Source organism: Trachinotus anak, unplaced genomic scaffold (assembly GCF_046630095.1).
Source record: "Trachinotus anak isolate AG129_WGS33_773 ecotype Australia unplaced genomic scaffold, CSIRO_AGI_Tana_v1 ptg000018l, whole genome shotgun sequence".
NCBI lineage: Eukaryota > Metazoa > Chordata > Actinopteri > Carangiformes > Carangidae > Trachinotus > Trachinotus anak.
In genome coordinates, this window is record NW_027273869.1 from 17,279,893 (window position 1) to 17,301,885 (window position 21,993).

The 21,993-nt window shown below is 39.7% G+C and overlaps 2 protein-coding genes across 3 annotated transcripts in view; both read left to right on the forward strand.

The window, feature by feature from the left end:
• Positions 1 to 21,993, forward strand: part of dgki (diacylglycerol kinase, iota) — a 225,496-nt gene that overhangs the window by 103,639 nt on the left and 99,864 nt on the right. The gene's annotated exons all lie outside the window — the stretch shown is intronic.
• rassf3 (Ras association domain family member 3) overlaps positions 1 to 21,993 on the forward strand; it is a 74,732-nt gene that overhangs the window by 25,076 nt on the left and 27,663 nt on the right. The window contains exon 1 of one of the 2 annotated variants that reach the window (XM_071502126.1): positions 9,645 to 10,084. The exons of the other annotated variant lie outside the window; for it this stretch is intronic. Within the exon in view, the coding sequence (XP_071358227.1) occupies positions 9,962 to 10,084 (123 nt within the window). The 5' untranslated portion in view covers positions 9,645 to 9,961. Of the gene's footprint in view, positions 1 to 9,644; positions 10,085 to 21,993 lie in introns of those variants that run through there. 2 annotated transcript variants of the gene reach the window in all.

The following is a 21,993-nucleotide window of genomic DNA, read 5'->3' on the forward strand; positions in this document are numbered from 1 at the left end:
TGTGTCCTTAAGGTTTCCTTATCACATGTGTGATGTTTGCACCTTCAGGTATTATTAGTCTGAGTATTACCAGACCACAGCTGAACAGCACTTGAATAAATCTTGGTGTTTGTTTCAACCTGCAGGAATCTTAACATTTCTTAACTTGGCCCTGGTGCATTAACCCTTTTACAACCACGGGGATCACCGGTGACACCGCGGCGCATGTGTATTTCAAATCACCGTAACTCCTCCTGAATTAGATTTTTGCAATCTCAGAAATGTTCAATCTGCACTTTTCAAGAATTTATAAAAAGAAAGTTGAAGAAAATTCAATTCCGTTTTTGTCCTTTTCTTCTCATAACACACAGCTTTAGGTATTTAATGACATGAGAATGGTAAATACTTGACAGATTTTGAAAGTTCTACTTCTCCTGGAAAAAGGGTGTAAATTATTTACACATGGGGCATTTTTTGACACAATTATTGACAAAAATAGACAAAAAAGACCCGGCGTTTTAATAAATATATCCATTATTATGGTGCTTAAAGGGTTCAAGCATTGTTTGGCCGTCGTTGAGCATCTCTACCTAAAGGTCACCTGCATGTTTTTGCAGTGTTTATGGCCTTTTTGTCTCCATCTGGCTTTGAACACTTTTATTTGAGATATGAAAATGTTAGATTTTGTTAATTGGATTGGATTTTCAGCAGAGTTACACTGGTTTTAAATAGAAACCAGCAGGTTATAGGTCAGTTGGTCATTTCAGATGTTGAGCTGTGAAACACACTCACTGCTGGTTCTCACCTTTAAAGTAGTTTAAAACACACACACACACACACACACACACACACACACACATCCAACGCCCTCATTACTCTCAAGCCTTTCAATTAGAGCACAGACACACCCACCTACAGAAAAAACAGTCATACCGCTTTGACACACACCAGTGCACATATACAAACACACATATTTACACGAGGTAACAGCATGAATACAGATAAAGACGGGATATACTGTGGACCCCTGAAAGGAAATGTTTTTAACTCTCTCCAGCTTTCTCTGTTGTTCAAAGTTTGACCTTTAACCTCTGCCCTGAACTCTCCCATAGCGTGACATGTTACCCTCCACGCGTATCTACCCATCTACCCAACCGCCCCTTCCCAAACCTGCAGGACCAAACTCAGCCGCAGTCGCTGTCTGCACCTTGTCGAACTTTCCGCGATGACGCTGGCAAAGTTACTTGAAATTCTTAGTAAGTTTTGAAACAATAAGTCCTTAATTTTAGACAGAGGTATAGAAAAGTTTCTCATTTTTAGCCAGCAACTACTCTTGCTAGTTGCTTAGCTAGTTGAAACCAGTTGTGGCTAGCTAGCTAATAAAGCTAGCTCAAAAACTTTTTCAAATTAGCGTTAGCCTAACTTCTGATAGCACAGTGGATTCACTTTGATGAATACAGGTGTTTTGTTTTTTTATGTTACCTGTAACCCCAGGAAATGTTGTTAGCTACTAAAATGAAAGGAAGTAGCGCTCAGTTAGGCTAGCAGCTAGCTAGCTGGGAATGCTAGAACAAATACCTTTGTAATCCTTTCTTCTTTAAAACAAAACATCCTTATTAATCACTATATCTATAAATTTAGTCTCAAGGGAGTTTGTAGTTTAATTCATGGTAAATACAAATGCAAATACAAATACATGACTTCAAAGGTACAAAGACGATGATAGCTCTTTAATTCATCTTTACACCTGTACCTGATGCTTTGATGCTGCTTTATCGGATTACTGTCTCAGTATCCATAGATGTTCGAGAGGTCTGGCAGAGCCTGATCCTGCTTTGAAGCTGGATTAATGTTTAACCAGACCTTCAGCTGCAGGTACACACCAGAGTTTCTCACAAGGCCTGTTCTCAGTGAGTAAAAAAAAATAAAATACTTGAAATTGGTGGATCAAAGTGTAGTTTTAATTTGATACACATCTTTAAAATAAGAGGAATTAAATAAATACAGTGCAGCCGAGGCATGAAGAAAAAATCTATACCTGCAAATCCATTGAAAGGCCATCAGGTGATTTGTTTAGACCAAGACGCCATTTCATCCTATCAGGATCTGGGCCTATAACCTATAAATTATTGAGAATTATTAAATTTTGATGGAGGTTTTCCTTTTGACCCAGCGCTACTTTTCCAATCTCAGCCAATCATTGTGACTGGAGTCAGTGAGTGAGATACACTAGAAAAAGAAAAGTACTTGTTAAAGAGTTAGCAAAAAAGAAGAAAATGGAAACTTTATTTTAGGATGCACATTTTTCATAAGCTGTACTTATATAAGCCTTGTTTTCCTTGAAATGATAAAAGTATATTTAATTATCATTAGAGTTAATGAATCACATGACTCACATGATTCATTTAGACTCATGGACAAATGAGCTGCTTGTTATGTTTTGTATCAAACTAAAATTGGTCATTTTTTAATAAATTACTGAAATAATTGGCAGGAAGCTGTTACAGTCCAAAAACAGCGTCATATTTGCTGCTTTTTAGTGTGAGGAGGAACTTTTAGAGAGAATACCTAAAATAACTCAGCACTGACCGGTGCTCCAGGCTATACATAGTAAACATGAGGACCAGCTCCTGCACTGGAATGTATGTAATGTATAACTATGACTGCAGAGCTGCAGATCATCCATCTCACTAAACCACCAAACCACATTCCTCTGCTGCACTTCATTCATGAGATGTTGCTCACTTCACTTTTCTTTATGTTTCTATTAGAGTTTCTGTCCATTGAGAGCAAAGTTTCTCCAAAATGTCAACATTAGGCCACATAGACTGTTAAATCTCTAGCAAAATACAAGTTAGTAGTATGTAATATTATACCTTGAATGACAACAAAACTAAAAATAGAAACAGTAAACATAAATGGTGAATAAACCAGGTGTACTGGAGAAGAGTACGCTTTTTGTGGACTACATTTTGGTGGCATGGGAACGTTTTAACCTTTTAATCTTCTCGTTGTCCGCTTCACATTAACAGCCACGGTTACAGTAAAGTGTCTGTATGTTCGTCAGGAGCTGCCTGCACTGGAATTTGAGTAATGTGTAACCAGACTGGCTCCAGGCCACAGCGACTGGACAGCAGATTAACACCAGCGACCACACACACACACTTACACCTCTCTGTGCATGTGTGTGTGTGTCCATGCATGTTTGTCCTCGGCGTGGCTCTCGGTCCAGCTCGCGTCTTCTGAGTATTGAGGCTGTGTGAAGTGAGATACAAGGACTGTTATTGTTTCTAGGTGTGTAATCGACAGGTAAAATGTTACTGAAGGTTCCTTTTGTTGGCTTCTTCACACTATCATCAACAACACTATCACACAATAACAACATTAAACTCAATCACAATCAAATATGATCACCTTATGTAATAAATGTAATAAATTTGCCCTGTTAAACTGTCTCTTACAGACTCCCTAATACACACCCACTTAAACACAATGTTAACATAGCTGCCAATGATTTGTCTCATCAGTGTTGTCCTCCTTTGATATTGAATCTATTGGAGTTTTGATTGATTACATATTCCTGTATTGCCGTCCAACATTTTTTTAGGTTTTTGTATGAATTTAAAAGTGTTTCATTTTATGTGCAAAACATCCCATTTGTTGATATTTGACAGCTTCAACCAAATATAGCATCATTAATATCAGTGACCAGACACAAATTTGCAGTTAAAAATAATGTTCAAGAAATAAAATAATACAAATATTTTATGATTTTGTTGAATTGCCCTTGATCTGTATCACACTTAACAGTTTAGGAACATGATGGGGCATGCTTGCTTATCTGCGGGGAGTGTGTGTGTGTGTGTGTGTGTGTGTGTGTGTTTGATGGATCACTGCAGTATTTTAAAGGATAAGATGGTGGTTTGGCTGCCCCAGATGTGTCTTATTTATTTTTGGTCCCTTTTCTAACCCTGCTGGGTTTAAATTAGAGCCTGTCTGCTTAAAGATTTACCAACGAGAGTCCACTGGTTGCTCCCAGTCCTGCTGCATGCGTGTATGCATGTATGCATGTGTGCACGTGTGTGTGTGTGTGTGTGTGTGTGTGTGGGTTTGGCTTGATTTAGTGCAGATGTACCGTAGATTTCACCCTGCAGCTGAACCTGCTTTGCTGATTTTTTTTTTTTTTTCCTGCAGCTGGGTGGGCTGTTATACCAACGTATAATGTTAAAAATCATTAATTCTGTGTGCTGTCCCAGGAGCAGCTGAAAACAGAAGGTACTTACACTTTTAATCATCCCTGTACGCAGTAATAGCTTCCAGCTGTTGGCTCCACCACCCACTGAAAAGATGAGTAAAACTCTGATCCAGTTTACCACCACATAAACTCAGCAGTGGGTCAGGTTGCCGCCTGACTGAACATACTGTATAAAAAGCTTTCAGTATGTTTTTGATTCTGTTCTATGTTTAATGATGCTGTGTGACGACAGCATACTGGCCCTAAAGCTACATTTCTGGATTTGGAGACACCAATATTAAACCACATAAGAAACACATTGTAAAAAAAAGGCTTCTGGGTATTTCTTTATTAAATTAACTGCAGTACTTTAGTACTGCAAGCAGGTTTTGTTGACATTAATGTGAGTAAAAATGCAGCTAACGGTGTAAGTCTTGCTATTGCTACATAGCTAGTGTTAGCATACTTATCAGTCTGGCCTGCTAACCAGCTAGCTCCGGCCTGGTCTAATTGTCTCTTCACTGTCTGATACTGAGTCTCTGTAGCGCCCAGTCTGCCCTCAGAAGCCATATTATAACCTCTTGTATTGTAAACACGGTGACGGCTGAAGTCTTTGCCAAAACTGATAAGTAAACAGCTGTTAATGCTAACGTTGGCTATGTAGCAATAGCAAAACTTAAAAATCTGAAGTCTGAAAAGGACAAAATGAAGTTGAATTGTCTTGTTTCATAATCTTAACTGGAAATTTAGCCTTAATGGGGTTTAACAGACTGTTTTTTATTTTTAATGTTTAATATTTGATTTATTGTGTGCACATGTACATGACAGATATAGCAGAACCAGACTAAGAAGCTACAGCCATGCTAGCAGCTCTGCCTTCTTAGCAATGCTTTGAGCTAAATACCAACACGAGCATGCTAACACTTTACCATGCTCACTATCTTAATTTAGCATGTTAATTTAACATTTGCTAATTAGCAGTAAACACATGGTACCTCCAAGGCTGAAGGGAATATCAATAGTTCTGCAGGTATTTAGTCATAAAACCAAAGTATTAGATAAGTTTTAATTTCGATCTGATGATGGCATTAGATAAAAATCAGGGTGTCACCAAAGTGATTGCAGTTCATGCTGAGGGGAACATAAATGTGTGCATCAAATTTCACAACAGTCCATTCAATAGCTGTTGAGATATTTCACTAAAAGCCGAAAATGTCAACACTGAGTGTTTGCACAACATTTGCTTCAATCCAAAAATATCAGTTTTGACCAACAAAACCTTTTCTGGTCAAACACAATAATACATTTTATTACTCAGTTTTTCCTGCCACAGAAGGCCAGTCTTGTCTTTCGGTGAAAGGTTCATACTCTGGCTGCATTGCTACACGAGAACTATGCCTTATGGTAAGACCCAACCACACCACTTGAAGACTTCTCATTTGGGTTTGGCTGATTTTGTCCTGAGCCTCCCATTGTCCAGAGCAAACATTTGCAAGAGCCCAAAAACATTCAGATAAACAGATTTATACCCATAGTATATAAAACATTGTGGTTATTAATGTACTAGTATTGTTTTTACATTCTTTTTATGTTTCTATTTTTACAATTGAGTCAGGAGTAGGATTATTTGCAGAGGAAAATTGGACGGATGGTGGTGGAGCTTCTTGCCTGAGGCCTCTTCTCAGGTTCACTGAGTGAATTAGAGGCAGAGCAAACATTTGTAGGGACTGGGCACAAAACAAACTGACTATTAGCAAACACCTTGGGGGCTCAAGCTAATTTTCTCAGAGTAATCATGTTCAAAAAGGAAGGGGAAAAAAAGATAATTACCCCAGTACAAGCTGGGGTGCTTTGGCTTTGGGCTCATCAAAACATTCACTACAGGTAAAGGCTGTTATGAGCATGAAAAAAATCACATTGTTTTAATTTTAGCATTGCTGTGTGTAGCTACTGGGACAATGTTTGCTAATAAGGTGAAATTGAAGCGTTACCAACTACGAACTACAAACAGACGAAGCTCCATTGACCATTAAGACATTTAAAATGACTGAAAAGGCAGCTGCCAGTGAGGTTGTTTCCACCCAGCGCGAGGGGTTCGTACGTTGGCCTTAGCAATTAAAAACACACACACACACACACACACACACACATACAAAATGCGTCAGTCCAGCAGCAGCAGTAGCTATTAAATGCCTTTGGTGTCTGTATTTTTAGTTTACTTGATGCTGGCTGGGGCAGGAAAAACATGTTGCAGAGGAGAAAACTTGGAAAGCTAGCCTTAGTTTGTTGCCTGTTGATCGAGGTAAGACTGCTTATTTGTTGCATCTCCAAAATGTCTGTGTTTCAGGTTATTACTGAAAACAGGGTTAAATCTCTCTGAGCTGCTGAAGGCCGCTGCTCTCTAGCTGACCTCTGACATTTATTCTAGGAATGCGGGTAACTTATATTCTTGTCGTGGTGTGTTTTTCAAGCTTAGCTTTGAATGTACTGTGTTTGAGGGTGACTCCATGGCCCCATGAGTGAGGAGAAGGGAAGCTCTCATTTTGCCTCTGGGCCCTTCAAATGAGGACAGAGGGTAAAAACTGCAAGCTTGGATCTCCTCTGTGCTTTCGTACGAAGGGAAACACGCAGAGATGCAGCACTCTTTTGAAGCTGGTGAAAGGATAGATTTTATATTGTTATTTCATAATAGGTTAGATTTTATGATCAAAACTCAAGGTCCACTTACTTGACATGTAGACAGCTTCATCTGCTAATGAAGACCATGTGATAGAGTGGAAAGCCTTGAAAACAGCCAGTAAGGGGACCTAAATTAGAGATTGGTCAGGTTATTTACCATGTTTATTTGTTATTTGTTTATTTGTTTATTTATGCATTATGAATATAATTGAAATTAAAGTTTAATTTGTTTTTACAAATTCATTTTAAATTTGCCAGAAAAAAAAAATTATGTAAGTCCAGACATTTTATTTTATTTTTGTGTATAATTGGTTTATTTATGCATTATATATATAATTGAAATGAAAGTTTAATTTGTTTTTGCAAATTGAAAATTTGCCAGAAAAAACAAAACAAATCACCTTCCAATTTTTTTTGGTTTGTGTGGGGAAACCAGAGCACCCGGAGAAAACCCACATATGCAAGCCTAGAAGGAATAAAAGGGAAAGAGAAGGGGAATACTAGAGTGTAAGGGAGGGTAGGGGGTGGGGACAGAGAGTGGAGGAGAAAACAGAAAGAGCTGGCTGTAAAGAAAGCCCACGACGATGCGGTGCTTAGGGCGGCTCGCCTGGAGCAGGTTCGCTGCAAAGAGCACTTTCTGTCCCTGGAGGCTGGCCGGAAGAAGGCCGAGTATGAGAGGGTGCTGAAAGCGCAGCAGGAGGCTATCATCAAACAGAAAGAGATGGAGGAGAAGCAACGGCAGAAGGCATTGCGTCATGCAGAGACCGTCCAGCAACAGATTAGGGAACGTCAGCTCTCAGCGATAGCCAAGCGCAGAGACTTCTCCAAGGAGGCCGAGCACCTGACGACAGAAGAGTGAGTCTCACCTGAGGCAGGTTGGCCTCAGGTGAGACTCACTGGTCCCTTTGGACCTGGTGGGCTGTTTCTCACACTGTGGACTCTGAATGCAGTCCCTTGCCTTCCTTTCCGCTTCCCTGAAGTATTTTTCAGACATTTTATTTTATTTTTTTGTATAATTGGTTTATTTATGCATTATATATATAATTGAAATGAAAGTTTAATTTGTTTTTGCAAATTGAAAATTTGCCAGAAAAAACGAAACTAATCACTTTCCAATTTTTTTTGGTTTGTGTGGGGAAACCAGAGCACCCGGAGAAAACCCACATATGCAAGCCTAGAAGGAATAAAAGGGAAAGAGAAGGGGAATACTAGAGTGTAAGGGACGGTAGGGGGTGGGGGGAAGGGGGTGGCAGAACAGGGCAGGACTTGGGGAGATCAGGCTGGTCCATACCATTGTGATGTCATGAATAGTGATGTCATCAGTGACATCACTATTCATGACATCACTATGATGTCACTGATGACATCACTATTCATGACATCAGTTTATGTGAGTGTTAAAATATGGTGCAGGTTTGCTCAACCTCCAACAAATATGCAACCCTGATGCATGTGTGAAATGTAACTGGTTATTATGATCATTTTATTTTTGTTTGTTTTTTTATTCACCATTTAAGCTGCTGAAGGCCGCTGTGGGTAATTTATGTTCTTGTCATGGTGTGTTTTTCAAGCTTAGCTTTGAATGTACTGTGTTTGAGGGTGACTCCATGGCCCCATGAGTGAGGAGAAGGGAAGCTCTCATTTTGCCTCTGGGCCCTTCAAATGAGGACAGAGGGTAAAAACTGCAAGCTTGGATCTCCTCTGTGCTTGAGTACGAAGGGAAACACGCAGAGATGCAGCACTCTTTTGAAGCTGGTGAAAGGATAGATTTTATATTGTTATTTCATAATAGGTTAGATTTTATGATCAAAACTCAAGGTCCACTTACTTGACATGTAGACAGCTTCATCTGCTAATGAAGACCATGTGATAGAGTGGAAAGCCTTGAAAACAGCCAGTAAGGGGACCTAAATTAGAGATTGGTCAGGTTATTTACCATATTTATATACCACAGACATTTTTTTTGTATAATTTCTTTATTTATGCATTATGAATATAATTGAAATGCAAGTTTAATTTGTTTTTGCAAATTCATTTTGAATTTGCCAGAAAAAAAAATTATGTAAGTCCAGACATTTTATTTTATTTTTGTGTATAATTGGTTTATTTATGCATTATATATATCATTGAAATGAAAGATTAATTTGTTTTTGCAAATTGAAAATTTGCCAGAAAAAACAAAACAAATCACCTTCCTATTTTTTTTGGTTTGTGTGTTACATAAACTATGATGTCAGTGGTTATTATGAGAAATTGTTTTTTTGTTTTTTGTTTATTCACCATTTAAGCTGCTGGAGGCCGCTGCGGGTCATTTATATTCTTGTCGTGGTGTGTTTTTCAAGCTGAGTTTTGAATGTGCTGTGCAGCTGACATCATCATCACTGGTCATCCGTGTTCAGAGCAACCTTCTATGATGTCATCACTACTCATGACATCACAGTTTATGTGTGTTAGAATATGGTGCAGGTTTGGCTCAACCCCCCAAAAAATTGAAGTGGTTATTATGAGAAATTGTTTTTTTTATTCACCATTGAATTCATATTCGTAGTGCACACATATATGGACAGTGTGGACAGACGAGTGATTTATCATCTGCAGCATTAAATATGTTCAGCTCCACTCGAACTGGCCATCAAAGCCCTGATTGGCTGTCGAGTTGTACTGGGCGTGACCTTTTCCAACCATCAGACCGGTGATTGGTTGGCTGGGTTTGGTGCTCGTAGTGGGCGGGGTCTTACTGTAGCTGGCTGTCAGATAAGTTAAACCATACATTCAGCGGTGTAACGGGACCGGCGTCGGTAAAGTGGAGTTTCACACGGGGCTTTTTTCCGTTTTCTGTCTCTAAAAATTGGCGAATTACTCTCAGCTTCGTCTGTAACAACTCCCAGTTAACTCTTGAACGCGTCTGAGTGGAGTAAAGCGAGTGTTTGACGGGATTGGGAGACGGTCGAGCGGATTGAAACAGGAAACCTTCCCGCACTGTGAAGGCGGAGGTTGGAGCTAATTTCAAGCTAACAACTGTTCAGTTTTTGGGGGTGTTTTGATGCGGTCGAGAGGTTTTCCCCGCAAATGACGTGGAATAGCACGATGAGCAGTGGTTACAGTAGTTTGGAGGAGGACTCCGAAGAGTATTTTTTCACGGCCAGGACCTCTTTCTTCAAAAAACCTTCCGGCAAAGTCACAGAAAGCAAGGTAAACACGATGAACACTGTGTGGAATCAGCCCTGTGAGCTGTTTGTGTTGTGTACACAGGTAACTGCTGGGTAAACCAACTCTAAAGTCCCGCTGTCTCATTTAGAGGGGGCGTCGCTGAGAACTCCATTCAGCAATCTGTCAAATCAATACTCAATAAATTGCTAGCAAAAGAACATATGTACTAAAAAATTGATTGAAGCCCATTTGCAATTATGGAGTAGTCGTTCTTGAGTTCGGCATATATTCAGAATGAAAAAGCTGCACTTATTTAAATTAAATGATCACTTTTTGAGTTGGTTCACCTGTTGTGCCCTGTTATCTCCGCCCAGCAATATACACCGTGGAAGAGGCAGAACCAGTAGTAAAACTTATAATTTTTTAGATTGTTCTCCATGCCGAATTTACCACAAAACCCTTAAGATGTTTTTAATTTATAAAGTTATACTGTCTGTTTTTGGTATCGGCATGCTTTTGAACAAGGAAATATTAAATCGACAGAATTGCGAATGTTGTTTTGCAAGTGTTGGAACAAGTTATAGGGATATTTGCATAACAAAAACACAACCAGCCTGAGTCTATGGCTTAATCCCCTTTTGACAGTTGTTGGGTTTAGCCTACATTTCATTTGACAGTAAGGGTCGAGTTCCCCTCTGTTGCAGATCAGTTATGGAAGTCTTAAAAAGGAAGGGAACTGAGTCATTTAAAATTTAAAGTGCTTGTACTTATTTGCACATAGATGGGCCCCTGAATTAAACACAGAATAAAAAAATTTAAATACAGTAGTAGGAGACTGTGAGCAGCAGACCAGATGAGCCCACCCCAACCCCTACCTTGTGGCCCATTTTGGCCCCCACCCATAGTTAAAACAAGCTTAAATGAAATTATGCATTCCAACTTTGATTTAAATTTGTTTGTGACGTCTTTCCTTGCCTGCAGACTGTGAGAATTAGGCCTAGACTGAACATTGGATTGAACCAAACTCAAAGACGTTTGGCTTTATCATGTCTGGAACTCAAAAAATTAGGTCACTCTTCAGGTCCTTGAGTAAATGCTGGCCTGCTACAGTCTTCAAGTGGCTCTCACTCACACAGATGCATTCACACACACTCAGTCTCTCAGACAGCCTTGCAAACACAGCTGTTTTGTGCCACGCTTTCAAGACTCAGCATACTGTAACAGAATTGAGCTATTCTTCTTCTCTGCCCACTTTATGTGTGTGTGTGTGTGTGAGAGAGAGAGATCGGGGTCTCTTGGATATTCTGCAACAATGCATGACCCTTCACATTTCCATGACAGGCTGTTAACACAGGTCCTCATTCCTCATGGCAGTGTGTGTTTGTCTGTGTGTGTGGATGCACAATATGGCCCATACAGTGCTGCAAGAGAGGTTGTGACCTGCGGTGTCTTAAACTGTGGCTCCGGACCTGAAATGGGACACTAGAAGCAGCCTGGTGGTTTCCCACATGCCAGCAGTAATTACAACTAGACAGGGGACGTGTCCTTTGGGGAAAAATGTGTGGGAGCATTGTATGAAATTACTGGTTCTGTATCGGAAAAATAGAAGCTCATTGTGAGAGTTGATGCGCATCTATGTTTACCATCGAGCTGTACTTGAATGGAGGCAGTAATAGATTACCTAAAATACTGGAGTGGGCTGAGGATAGGAAGTTTGAGAATGAGGTAACTGTAGTAAAACTTGCAGAATACTTTAAATTAAACTGAAATTGTTGTGTCAGCAAACACCAGTGGGCTGCAGGATATAGTGAATGTCATTACCTGTTGATTATTATCTTTATTATTATTAAATTGTCTGTTTTATAGTGTACACAATATATAACTGCATATAATTTACCTTAAATAAATATTTGCCATTTCTGTACAGCAAATTTCTTGTTACTTATTGACTGCAATATAAACCAATACTCATACAGTATCTCTGATAAGATAACTTTGGCCATTATTATTGACCTACTTTTAGCAAATTTAGTTTATCAAAGTTAAACACAATACTTTGTTCAGTTACAAACATGTTTTTCTGCCAGTCACCTTATTATAGCAGCAGTAGTGGAAACAATGGGAATATTTCCCATTATATACTGCAGAGTTGATTTGGGCATTGCAGATTTTCCCACACATAAATTTTCAAATGTTTTCCATAGAAAGTGCAAATTGGCTGTGCAGAATGGTGCATTCATGTGTGTTTTTATAGATTAGAAAATACGGAAGTTAGTGCTCTGTATACTTGCAGCAACAGTACAAGCAGTAGCAGCAGTAGCACTTACACAACCAGGCCATTCATGATTCTTAATCAAGCGACCAGGCTGTGGTCTGTATGAGAAAGTGGAGTTTAATAAGCTGCAGTTTAAACAGGGAGGACAAACAGAGACCAGGACTGAAGGGTGGACGGTCAGACCGGGAAATGAGATGTAACAGTCTGGCCAGAAGAGGATTTATCTCTAGACTGAGGCAGGGTTTATACCCACTCCCCATCAACACACACACACACACACACACGCAAACACACACAGACACACTCACATTCTCGCCCCCTCTCGCCCTCTCCACCTTTCCAGCGTGTGAATGGAGTTTCTGTCGGGAAATGTCACGCTGACCAGTGGGTCTGTAATCCCACCCAACCCCCAGGACACACACACACACACACACACACACACACTGGACTGCCAAAGCAGCTCATCTTCAATTCAAATCATCCTCACAGACTGTAAGCTTACTGTGTGGCATATTCACCATCTTTCAGACGTGACGGCCATATTGCAGCGGGGGGACACGCCCACTGACCTCAATTAATCTTGTTTTTAATCATAATGAAACGCATTCACACAGCATTATTTTAAACAGGATCGAAAATAAACCACGTAAATGCAGAAAGAAACTTGCGGTTTGTGGAGTTTCTGCATGGAGTACTTCTTACTACTTGGTTCTATGGTTTCATTAATCCTGAATCAGGTTTTCACCGTCAAGTGACCCCACATGGGTCCAGACTCAAAGGAGAACTAAAACGATAAGTTGGTTAATGATTAAGTCGATCTACAGAAATGAAACTGCATCTGTTCTGTCAGTTGATTAAGATATTTGTTCAAACAGTGTTATCATGAACGGTCCCTGTTTGTGTTGGCTGTACGTCACACAACACCACGGTCGCACACTTTGAGAACGGTTCATGTATTTCGCTCTGACAGTGGTTGTGTTGTGTCTGTAATGGATGGACGTCAGCAGGTCAGCAGTTGGTTCCTCACTCTCCAGTGTTAGCTGACCATAAATAAGTTAATACGTAGGGAGTAAGAGCTGTTCTTGGATCTCGGGCTTTGAACCGGGTCCAAATTTTCAAGAACTTGTGATTCAATGAGAAACATGGTTTTTTATTCTTTAGGCCACGTTGTCTTCAGATCCAGTTAAACATGTGACTGTATACTTGTAATCTGAGTAGTTGTGTAAAAATAGTTTGATGCAGGTAGGAAGGTTGTCCATCAAGGAAAATTCTGCAGTTTTATTTCTCAAGTCATAGTCTGAATGCCTCAGATCAGGTAATACAGGTTTAAAACCGTAAACATTCAACAGCATGGAAAGATAGATAGTATTTCTTTTTCTTTATTTTACCTTTTTACCAAAAGGCAGCACTGAACACCTTCTCATATGTGAGAAATTACTAGTTTGGAAGTTTTTTTTAAGGCTGAAAATTTAATCGAAATTGAGATTTTTTGGGTAAAATGAATCACAACAGACCATAGATAAAGAATTGTGATGTTACAGAGATGCTCCGGCCTATAAATCATATTCTCCAGATGTAAATGGAAATGCTTGTTCGGTACAGGAGCCAACAAAAATCACATCATCTTCATTTTTATATATTTTTTCAGTGAAAATCAAATGCAAAAATAATTATTCCACCTGAAATCATGATCCATATTGCAACCAAAATATTTGCAGCCTATAACTCAGCTTATGATTTCAGCAGCAGTGTAACATGACAGCATTAACGTCTGCCCCTCACCGCCGTGTCACTGATTCATTAGAAGAACTTGTCTCTTTGTGCGTGTGTCAATCTTTCAAAAAAAAAAAAAAAAGGAAGTGGTATTTCCTCACAAGTCATACAGTGAAGTGTGTTGACAGAAACTGTCCTGTTCCTCTGGCCCGTCAGTTAAAGAAACGAAGTGCAGGCTGTGTTTGCCTTTCAGCATGAATTGACATCAGTGTACAGGACAGTGTGTGGTAACTGGAGGTTGTTTGTTGACGCACCCTTCCCACCCTGCTGCCCCTTCACTCCCACCGCTGATAGATTTACAGTGCAGTATTTTCACCTGACCACGCCCCTGCAGCCCTGTCAAGGTGTTTTTGTCTCCATTATTTTTAGATGCATTGCAAACATTTCATGTCTCCGGTCAGACCGGTCTGTGTGCCACTTGATTACCTTATCACTGCATGTAGTGTTTTTTTGTTTTTTTTGTTATGGGAATTTTCTGTGGAATCCCAGCTCACTTTAAAGTGAGGTCATTCTCTACTGTTGAGCTTAGATTTTAACTTCCTTATCTGCTGCTGTGGGAAAAAGTACCTTATGGGTTTTATCTCCAAGGGCAACTGATAGACGGACCGACTGCCAGAGTGGGAGTCAGATACAGATCTTATCTCCGCCTCTCTCTCAGTAACTTACTCTGTGATATCACCGGCTTATTGTTTCTGCAGACTGGACACACCTCATTTTCCAGACTTTGAACATTTCTTACCTGTAAACTGAATCTGTTTTTTATCCTTAGTCAGAACTTTCTATGTTTTTTTTTTTTTTTAGTATTTTTCATCTCATGTTTATTTTTGCCCTTTGACCCCTTTTAAAGAATCAATGTCTACATAATGACCTCTAATGACCCCTCTTCACTGGTTGTGCAGGTTATGACCAGCTCAACCAAAGACTGATATTCTTTGACTTGAATTACACATCTTCAGATCTCTTGTTTTGTTTGACCAAAAGTCAAAAATACACCAAAGTATTTAGTTTACAATAATAAAAAGCACATAAATAATAAAAGGAAGTTGTCTTCTCATTTTAGAGGCTTATTCACCATCTTTGCTTGAAAAATGAATGTTTTTCTATGATGATAAACTGAATATCTTTTGATTTTTAGACAAAACAAGATATTAAAATGTCACCATTGGCTCTGGGAACTTGTGATATTTATTTTTTAATTTTTTTGTTCTTTATTGACATTTCTTTGTTGCATTCAACCCTTATCTGATTAATAATTAATAAAAAAAAACAAAAAAAAGATAATGGAAATGTCAGGCAAGGCATAAATGTTGTGGCTTCAAGTTACGTTTGTGATGTTTTACCAGACTGAAGAATATAAAGAAGATGTCCTTAAATGTGATCAATTTTATGTCAGAAATTATTATATGAATATTCATTCCTTGTTGTTGCTCAGGGTGGAAGAGCCACTGAAACAGTGTTAAAGGCAAAGTCAATCGATCAATCAAGTGATCTAATCCAATCTCAAGCCACAGTGCTGGAGTAGAGTCAGTTCAGTCTAAAGCTTTGGTTTATTTTTATTAAATGTCATCTCTGTGAAATCCTGTGTTGTCTTTCCTGTCCTCATGTACACGTGAGTCCAAATCCGTCCTTTTCCACATTCTCCCCGTCTAGATTTCCTTCCTCTTGGTGTCCAGCCTCACCCCCTCTGTTTTCTCCTCCTCACCCCTCCATCCCCTTCTTCTCCTCCCGTCATCCTGGTTCTCCGTCCTCCATTGTATGTCACTTCCTGCCTGTTCTCGGCTCACTTTCCTGTTCTCTCAACACCAGTTTGGTTGTTGTTTAGTAGAAGCAGCCGTACTGATTCATAGTAGTGCTCCTTGATGACCTGAGGCACCTGCTGTACCTGCTGAGTCACGATATGAAACAGGACACAGTTTAAAACACTTTTTTGTGTGGGCGAAAGCGCTTTATCATCTGTTTTTATAAGATAACAACACAAATTTGAGCTCATTTCCATCTTTTATCACATTTATTACTGTTTCCCACAGCACATTGTTTTTTAGAAGTCTGCACCTTCCCTGAAGGTTAATGTTTATTCTATTAAAGTGCATTTTTTATCACGTTGTTGGGAGTGCCAAGCTGTAAAACGCTACAGGAAACCATCCCTAAACCAGAGGTTCCCAAACTTTTCCATCCAATCAGATGGACTCAAGTAGCCGCTCAGGCTCATACAGTAGTTGATGTTTCTCGATGTCTTTGTTCTTGTTTCCTGTTGGTTTGATCGTGTTTGTATTCAAGTAGCAGCAACTGGAAATTTGAACCATTACTCCATCACTTTCAGCCGTGCACTTTAACTCTTCTGCACACTTACTAACTGGTTTTCAGATATTCTTAATTGCAACTGTTAAACTGTTTGATACAGGCGACTTTATCCCATCATATAAAGGAAGGAACCTTCTCCCTTCTCCTGTTACCACCTCATGTTTTTGAGACCTGATTCCTGACTGAAACTGTGTCACATCCTGACACAGTTTCTGCCACAATGTTCGAGTTGTAATTTGGCAAATGTTTGGTGCCAGTGCCCAGTTTTAGCCTGGCAGAAGCCTCCTGTCTGATACAGTATCTTCAGTATAAGCCTATAAGTTCAGGGTTGAGTCTGAGTGGAGCCGTCCTTGGCCCACTTTGATCCCTTCCAAAGACTATTAGGCAGCATCCACTGATGCAGATTAAACCCATGACCCACTGAGCATCGTTTCTCTTTTAAAGGCTGTAGATAAAGTCTCAGATGTGTCATTATTCTTGTTCATTAAAAAATACTTCATCTAAATGCATGATGCTGCAGCATCACCCAGTCCATCCGTTACTGAAAACAATGGAGGAAAAAGAGGATTTCACAACAGTCTGTGGTTAGAGCTTCCTCAGCTGCCACAGGTTGGTCATCCTGCAGATCAGGCGTCATATGAGTGACTGTGTGTGCGTTTGCGTGTCTTTATATGAGTTGCAGTTGTGTTTGAAGTCCTGTCAGTCAACTATTAACAGTGTTTGGACTTGCAACACTGCCGTGTTGACCATAAAAACAGGATGTCATGTGTACGTCGTGTCCATGAGGGCAAGTTGATCAGCCTGCTGCTTAAAGTCGGTGCTCGACTAAAAAGTTATTTTAGGTCATAATTCAAACTGAAGATTAACTTAGCAGCCACCTCTGGTTAAGAGCACATTTCGTGAATGTGTTTCTGTTGTTATCTTTGTTTCAGGAAAATACATCAGTGTAATGCAGGAGGGTGTCACTCTGAGATAAAGCTGTAAACTTTGCCTCAACCTGCCAAGAATAATGTCATCCATCTGCCTTTCATTTTCATTTTTCATGTGCCTTGATCAAATCCTGCACACTTGCATGGTGGGTCCAGGTGGGCGGGGCTTGGGGCGTGGCTGAGAGCAGTGACTGCTTTGTTGTGACATCATAAAGTTCCAGAAGTCCTGACGGCTGGTTTTAAGGCTCAGTGTCTGAATACAGGCTGTGTGCATTTCTCTGTGGACTGAGGCTTTGATACTTTCACAGTATTAATATAGAACCTAGACCTGCTTTATAATCAAAAAACACATGGACATCTACCTTTAGACTATATGGGAGCTTTAAGGTTGTCCTCAACCTGCCTAGTGTTGTTCTGACTTTGTCCCTTCATGGTGTAATATCAGCTCCAGAGGCCTGCACACAATGACAGTGATGAAATTTACAAGGCTCCCTGCATATTATACAGCACTGTAATTACAGATAAGGTCAAAAGTAAAGAATGAATGTGAAATATCAGACAGTCTTACTGCATGAGCTAACAAAGATGTGTGTATCTGTGTGTCAGTGTGTGTGTGTTTTCAGAGGACTATTGCAGTTTGGTGTTTTGAAGTACAGTCTCTGACTGAACTTGACTGTCTGCAGGTTACATAAAGCTTTTTATGAGACTCCTTTGCCTCTCCCCCTCCCCGGTGCTTTGCTTTTCTAAAGGAAACATAAGTGGAATTGTTCTAAACTGTGCGGCCCTTGCTATCTCTTTAAACAGAACCGGAGTGCTTTTATGCCTGGAAACACACACACACACACACACACACACACACACACACACACACACACCTCCTCTAACACAGCAGTGGGCTGTGGTTTATAATAAGATAAATCTGCCTTTGAAAGGAGCCACCTGCGTCATGGAGAATATGAGGTGTTTGTCAGGACTGTGTGTGTGTGTGTTAGAGAGAAAAGTGGAAAAGTGAAAGAGTTTATATATTTGTATATATGTGCTTATTTATTCCATGATTAACTATCATTAAATATTTCCTAAAATTTCAGATCCAAATCATTAATCTTTTCAAATTTGGACTTTTTTTCTTTATCTGACACTAATCTTTATTTGACACTAATACACTGAGAAGTTTGGCCTTTTTTCGTTGGGAGCAAAACAAAACAAAAACAAGTATTGTACTGGTGTTGAACTCATCAAAAAGCTCCAGAAAACTAACCAATTAGTTGGAAGAAAGTTAATCAAAGAACTGCGATAATTGCTTTAGATGGCAAGACTGTTATTTTCTTTATCCACATAATCTGCCAGTTATTTTTCAGATGAATTGATTCATTGTTTGGTCTTCAAAATGTCAGGACATGGTCAGTTTACCAGAGTCCAAGGTGATGTCTTCACACAGCTTGTTTGGTACGACCAACAGTCCAAAACCCATCGATCATCGACCCATCCCATTTACTATAAAATAGAACAAATGAAAGCAACAAACCCTCACAAATGAAAACCTGGAACCAGCGAATGTTTGGAATCTTTGCCGGAAAAATTCCTGATTCCGATTATTTTTCCGTCGGATGACTAATCGTTGGAGCTCTGGTTTCAGCCTGAGCTGAAATGATTGCTTGATTAATCGGGACCATCTTGATAATAATAGTGGTTTTAGTACAGACGCCAAATATTCAGAGGTTCCAGCTTCACAAATGTGACAATTTGCTGCTTCTCTTTGTCATACATAGTAGTAAACTGAATATCTTTGAGTTGTGGACTGTTGGTCGGACAAAAGAAGACATTTTATAGCAGCACCTTGGGTTGTAGAAGTTATATTGGGCTTTTTTCACTGTTTTTGATGCTTTATAGGTTCATCAAGGAAGTTATTGGCTGATTATTTTGATATTGAAAATAATGTTTAGCTGCAGGTTTTAGGTTTAGTCTCTCAAATGTGAGGATTTGCTGCTTTTTGATCGTTTATGGAATCGTAAAGCGACAGTTTAAATCACCTCTGGCTGCAGGAACTTGAACTCGCAGGTTTTTGCACTTTCTGACATTTTATAGACTAAACGATACAGTCAGACAGATTAATGGACAATGAAAATAATCATTATCTGCAGCCCTACATTAGCTGTCTCCAGTACGTCCTATGCTTGTGTGCTTGGTTACAGTTTATGAGGCTTGTCACCAGTGATGAATCACGCAACCAGCTGCTTCAAACAAACCCTCTACTGTCCAGCTCTCGTCCAAACTCCCTGAACAGGTGGTCAAGTGGCTTTTAACCTCCCTCCCCCAACTCCATCTTACCTCTGTGTGGAGAAGCTGACCACCTGTAGCTTCATATTACAAGGTCAAAGGGCATCAAACAGGAGATGTAACCGACCTTGAGGACACAAAATGTAGATATACTAGACTTTTCTAGATATGATTAAAGTTAGAGATTTAGAGGAAGGATCATCAGAAATATATTGTGTCCTCTTTCCCTTCTATTTTCCCTTTTATTTTGCTCTACTGTATGTTTTTATTTGAATGTATCGCCCTCCTAATGCAGACCAGTGATACTGCTAATTACAGTATATCAGATATATTGCTAAAGTCACTCTTGTTTAGTAAAAGCAGTAGATCAAAACATCACGTTATCATCTTACTGTTCTTGTTCAGGAGTTTAAACTGGTTTTTGTTGCTGAAAATGTGTATTTAAGTGCAGTGGGCCGTTCTGTCCTGCCCTCTCTGTGTTTATATGATCAGTAATGAAGCGTGCGTGTGTCGGCGGCTCTTTACTGTTGCCACCGTGCTCTGTGAGCCAGACCGTCACATACCGGTCTCCCGTCAGAAGCTCATCTGGGAGCAGTTTAGCCCGGCTGTGATCTCCGGGCCCGCCATTATCACCAAGCCACAGAGTGCTTTGAGATGGTTGGTGCTTTCTTTGATGTGCAAAGGAGAAAGTGAGAGTGAAATGATGATAAATGACGGAGCAGGTTTGCAGAAAGTGTGTTGATGTTGTGGAAGACGACCTGTTCTGGGGGGAGGGCAGAGGTTGGTGTTTCTGCAAAGGCAGAATGTTTTTTCTGCATGAGCAATGTTCCCCTCTAATTTAATATAGAATTAATTAGAAAGGGACATATAAATCAAATGAATTATTGGCTTATATTAGTTTAATGTATTTATATATAAGGACTAGTTTGACATTTTTGAAATAAGCTTGTTCACTTTCTTGCAGAGAGTTACACAAAAAGATTGATACCACTCTTATGTCTGTGCAGCAAATATGTAGCTGGAGCCGGCAGCTAGTTAGCTTAGCTTAGCATAAAAACTAGAAAAGGGTTTTTGGATTTTGTACAGATAAGACAAACAAAATAAAGTGAGTTAATCAGTGAGCGTTAAAGGTGCTGGAAGGTGGATTTTTTTTTTCTACCTTTGGACAGAGCCAGGTTAGCTGTTTCCCAGGCTTAATGCTAAGCTAAGCTAACCAGCTGCTGGCTGTAGCTTCATGTTTATTGTATAGAACTCTCAGCAAGAAAGCAAATAAGTGTATTTCACAAAATGTTGAACTATTCCTTTAAAGTCTCAAATATTGGTTTAAATTTCATATATAAACCAGTTAGAGTTACAACTTTGTGTCTTTTATTGTGACACAAACACAGAGAAACTACATTGTTTTATCGCAATTTAAAGGCATTACTTGTATCCTGCTGCTGAACTACTATTAAGTCAATGTAACGTGAATTAAAGTAACATGAAACGACATTCTTGGTTTTGCAGTTCAGTAAATTGCGTTCCTCACACCCCACTCCTCCCACTGTAACATGCTTAATGTTAGGTTTACACATAATGATGGTACACAGACTCCCAGACCTGCGTGCCAAGTAACCCATCACCCTGTGTGTCATTAGTTGTTTCATGTGATGAAGCAACAATCCAGCTCTGAACTGTGCTCATTACACACACACACACACACACACACATTAACACACACACACACACACACACCAACTAAAAACCTTCAAGGTCTGTGGGTTCTGAATGTTCTCGCTGATCGTTGCGTTGATGTGTGTGGTGGTTTTGAACATTAGGTTTTGGCTCATGGTGGTTGAAAATCAGTCAGTCTGTGTTTTGGCTAGCGTGATGTGGGAAGGTGTGTGTGTGTGTGTGTGTGTGTGTGTGTGTGTGTGTGTGTGTGTGTGTGTGGTTCCTTCTCTTTATAAAGGGATTTTCCACTGTAGCTGAGGCTGTTCTGACTATAGAGTGACATTACAGTCATCATTACACACAGTCAGAGCAGCACATCTCACAGGTATTGTTTCCCTTGTTTCCTTTATCAGGCCCCAAACAGACACACCTGTCTTTGACATCCTCATTGTGTCCATTGTATCACAGCAGTGACCAACAGTACTGTGATACCACATTATGTAATTTAAGACTCATTTCTACTTTTTCACATGAGCGGTGAGAAGACCCCTGACCCCACACGAGCTATGAATCAGGATAAAACCTCAATGGAAAATACTGTTGTTTGATTTTAAGATGCATGATGTCATTATTGTGTGGAAATTAAATTATTATAAAAAAACAGCAGCATCCCTTTGCGGACACTTTGTTGTTGGAACAGCTACATAGCATCAAGATACAGTAAAGAAAAGCTTATTACACAC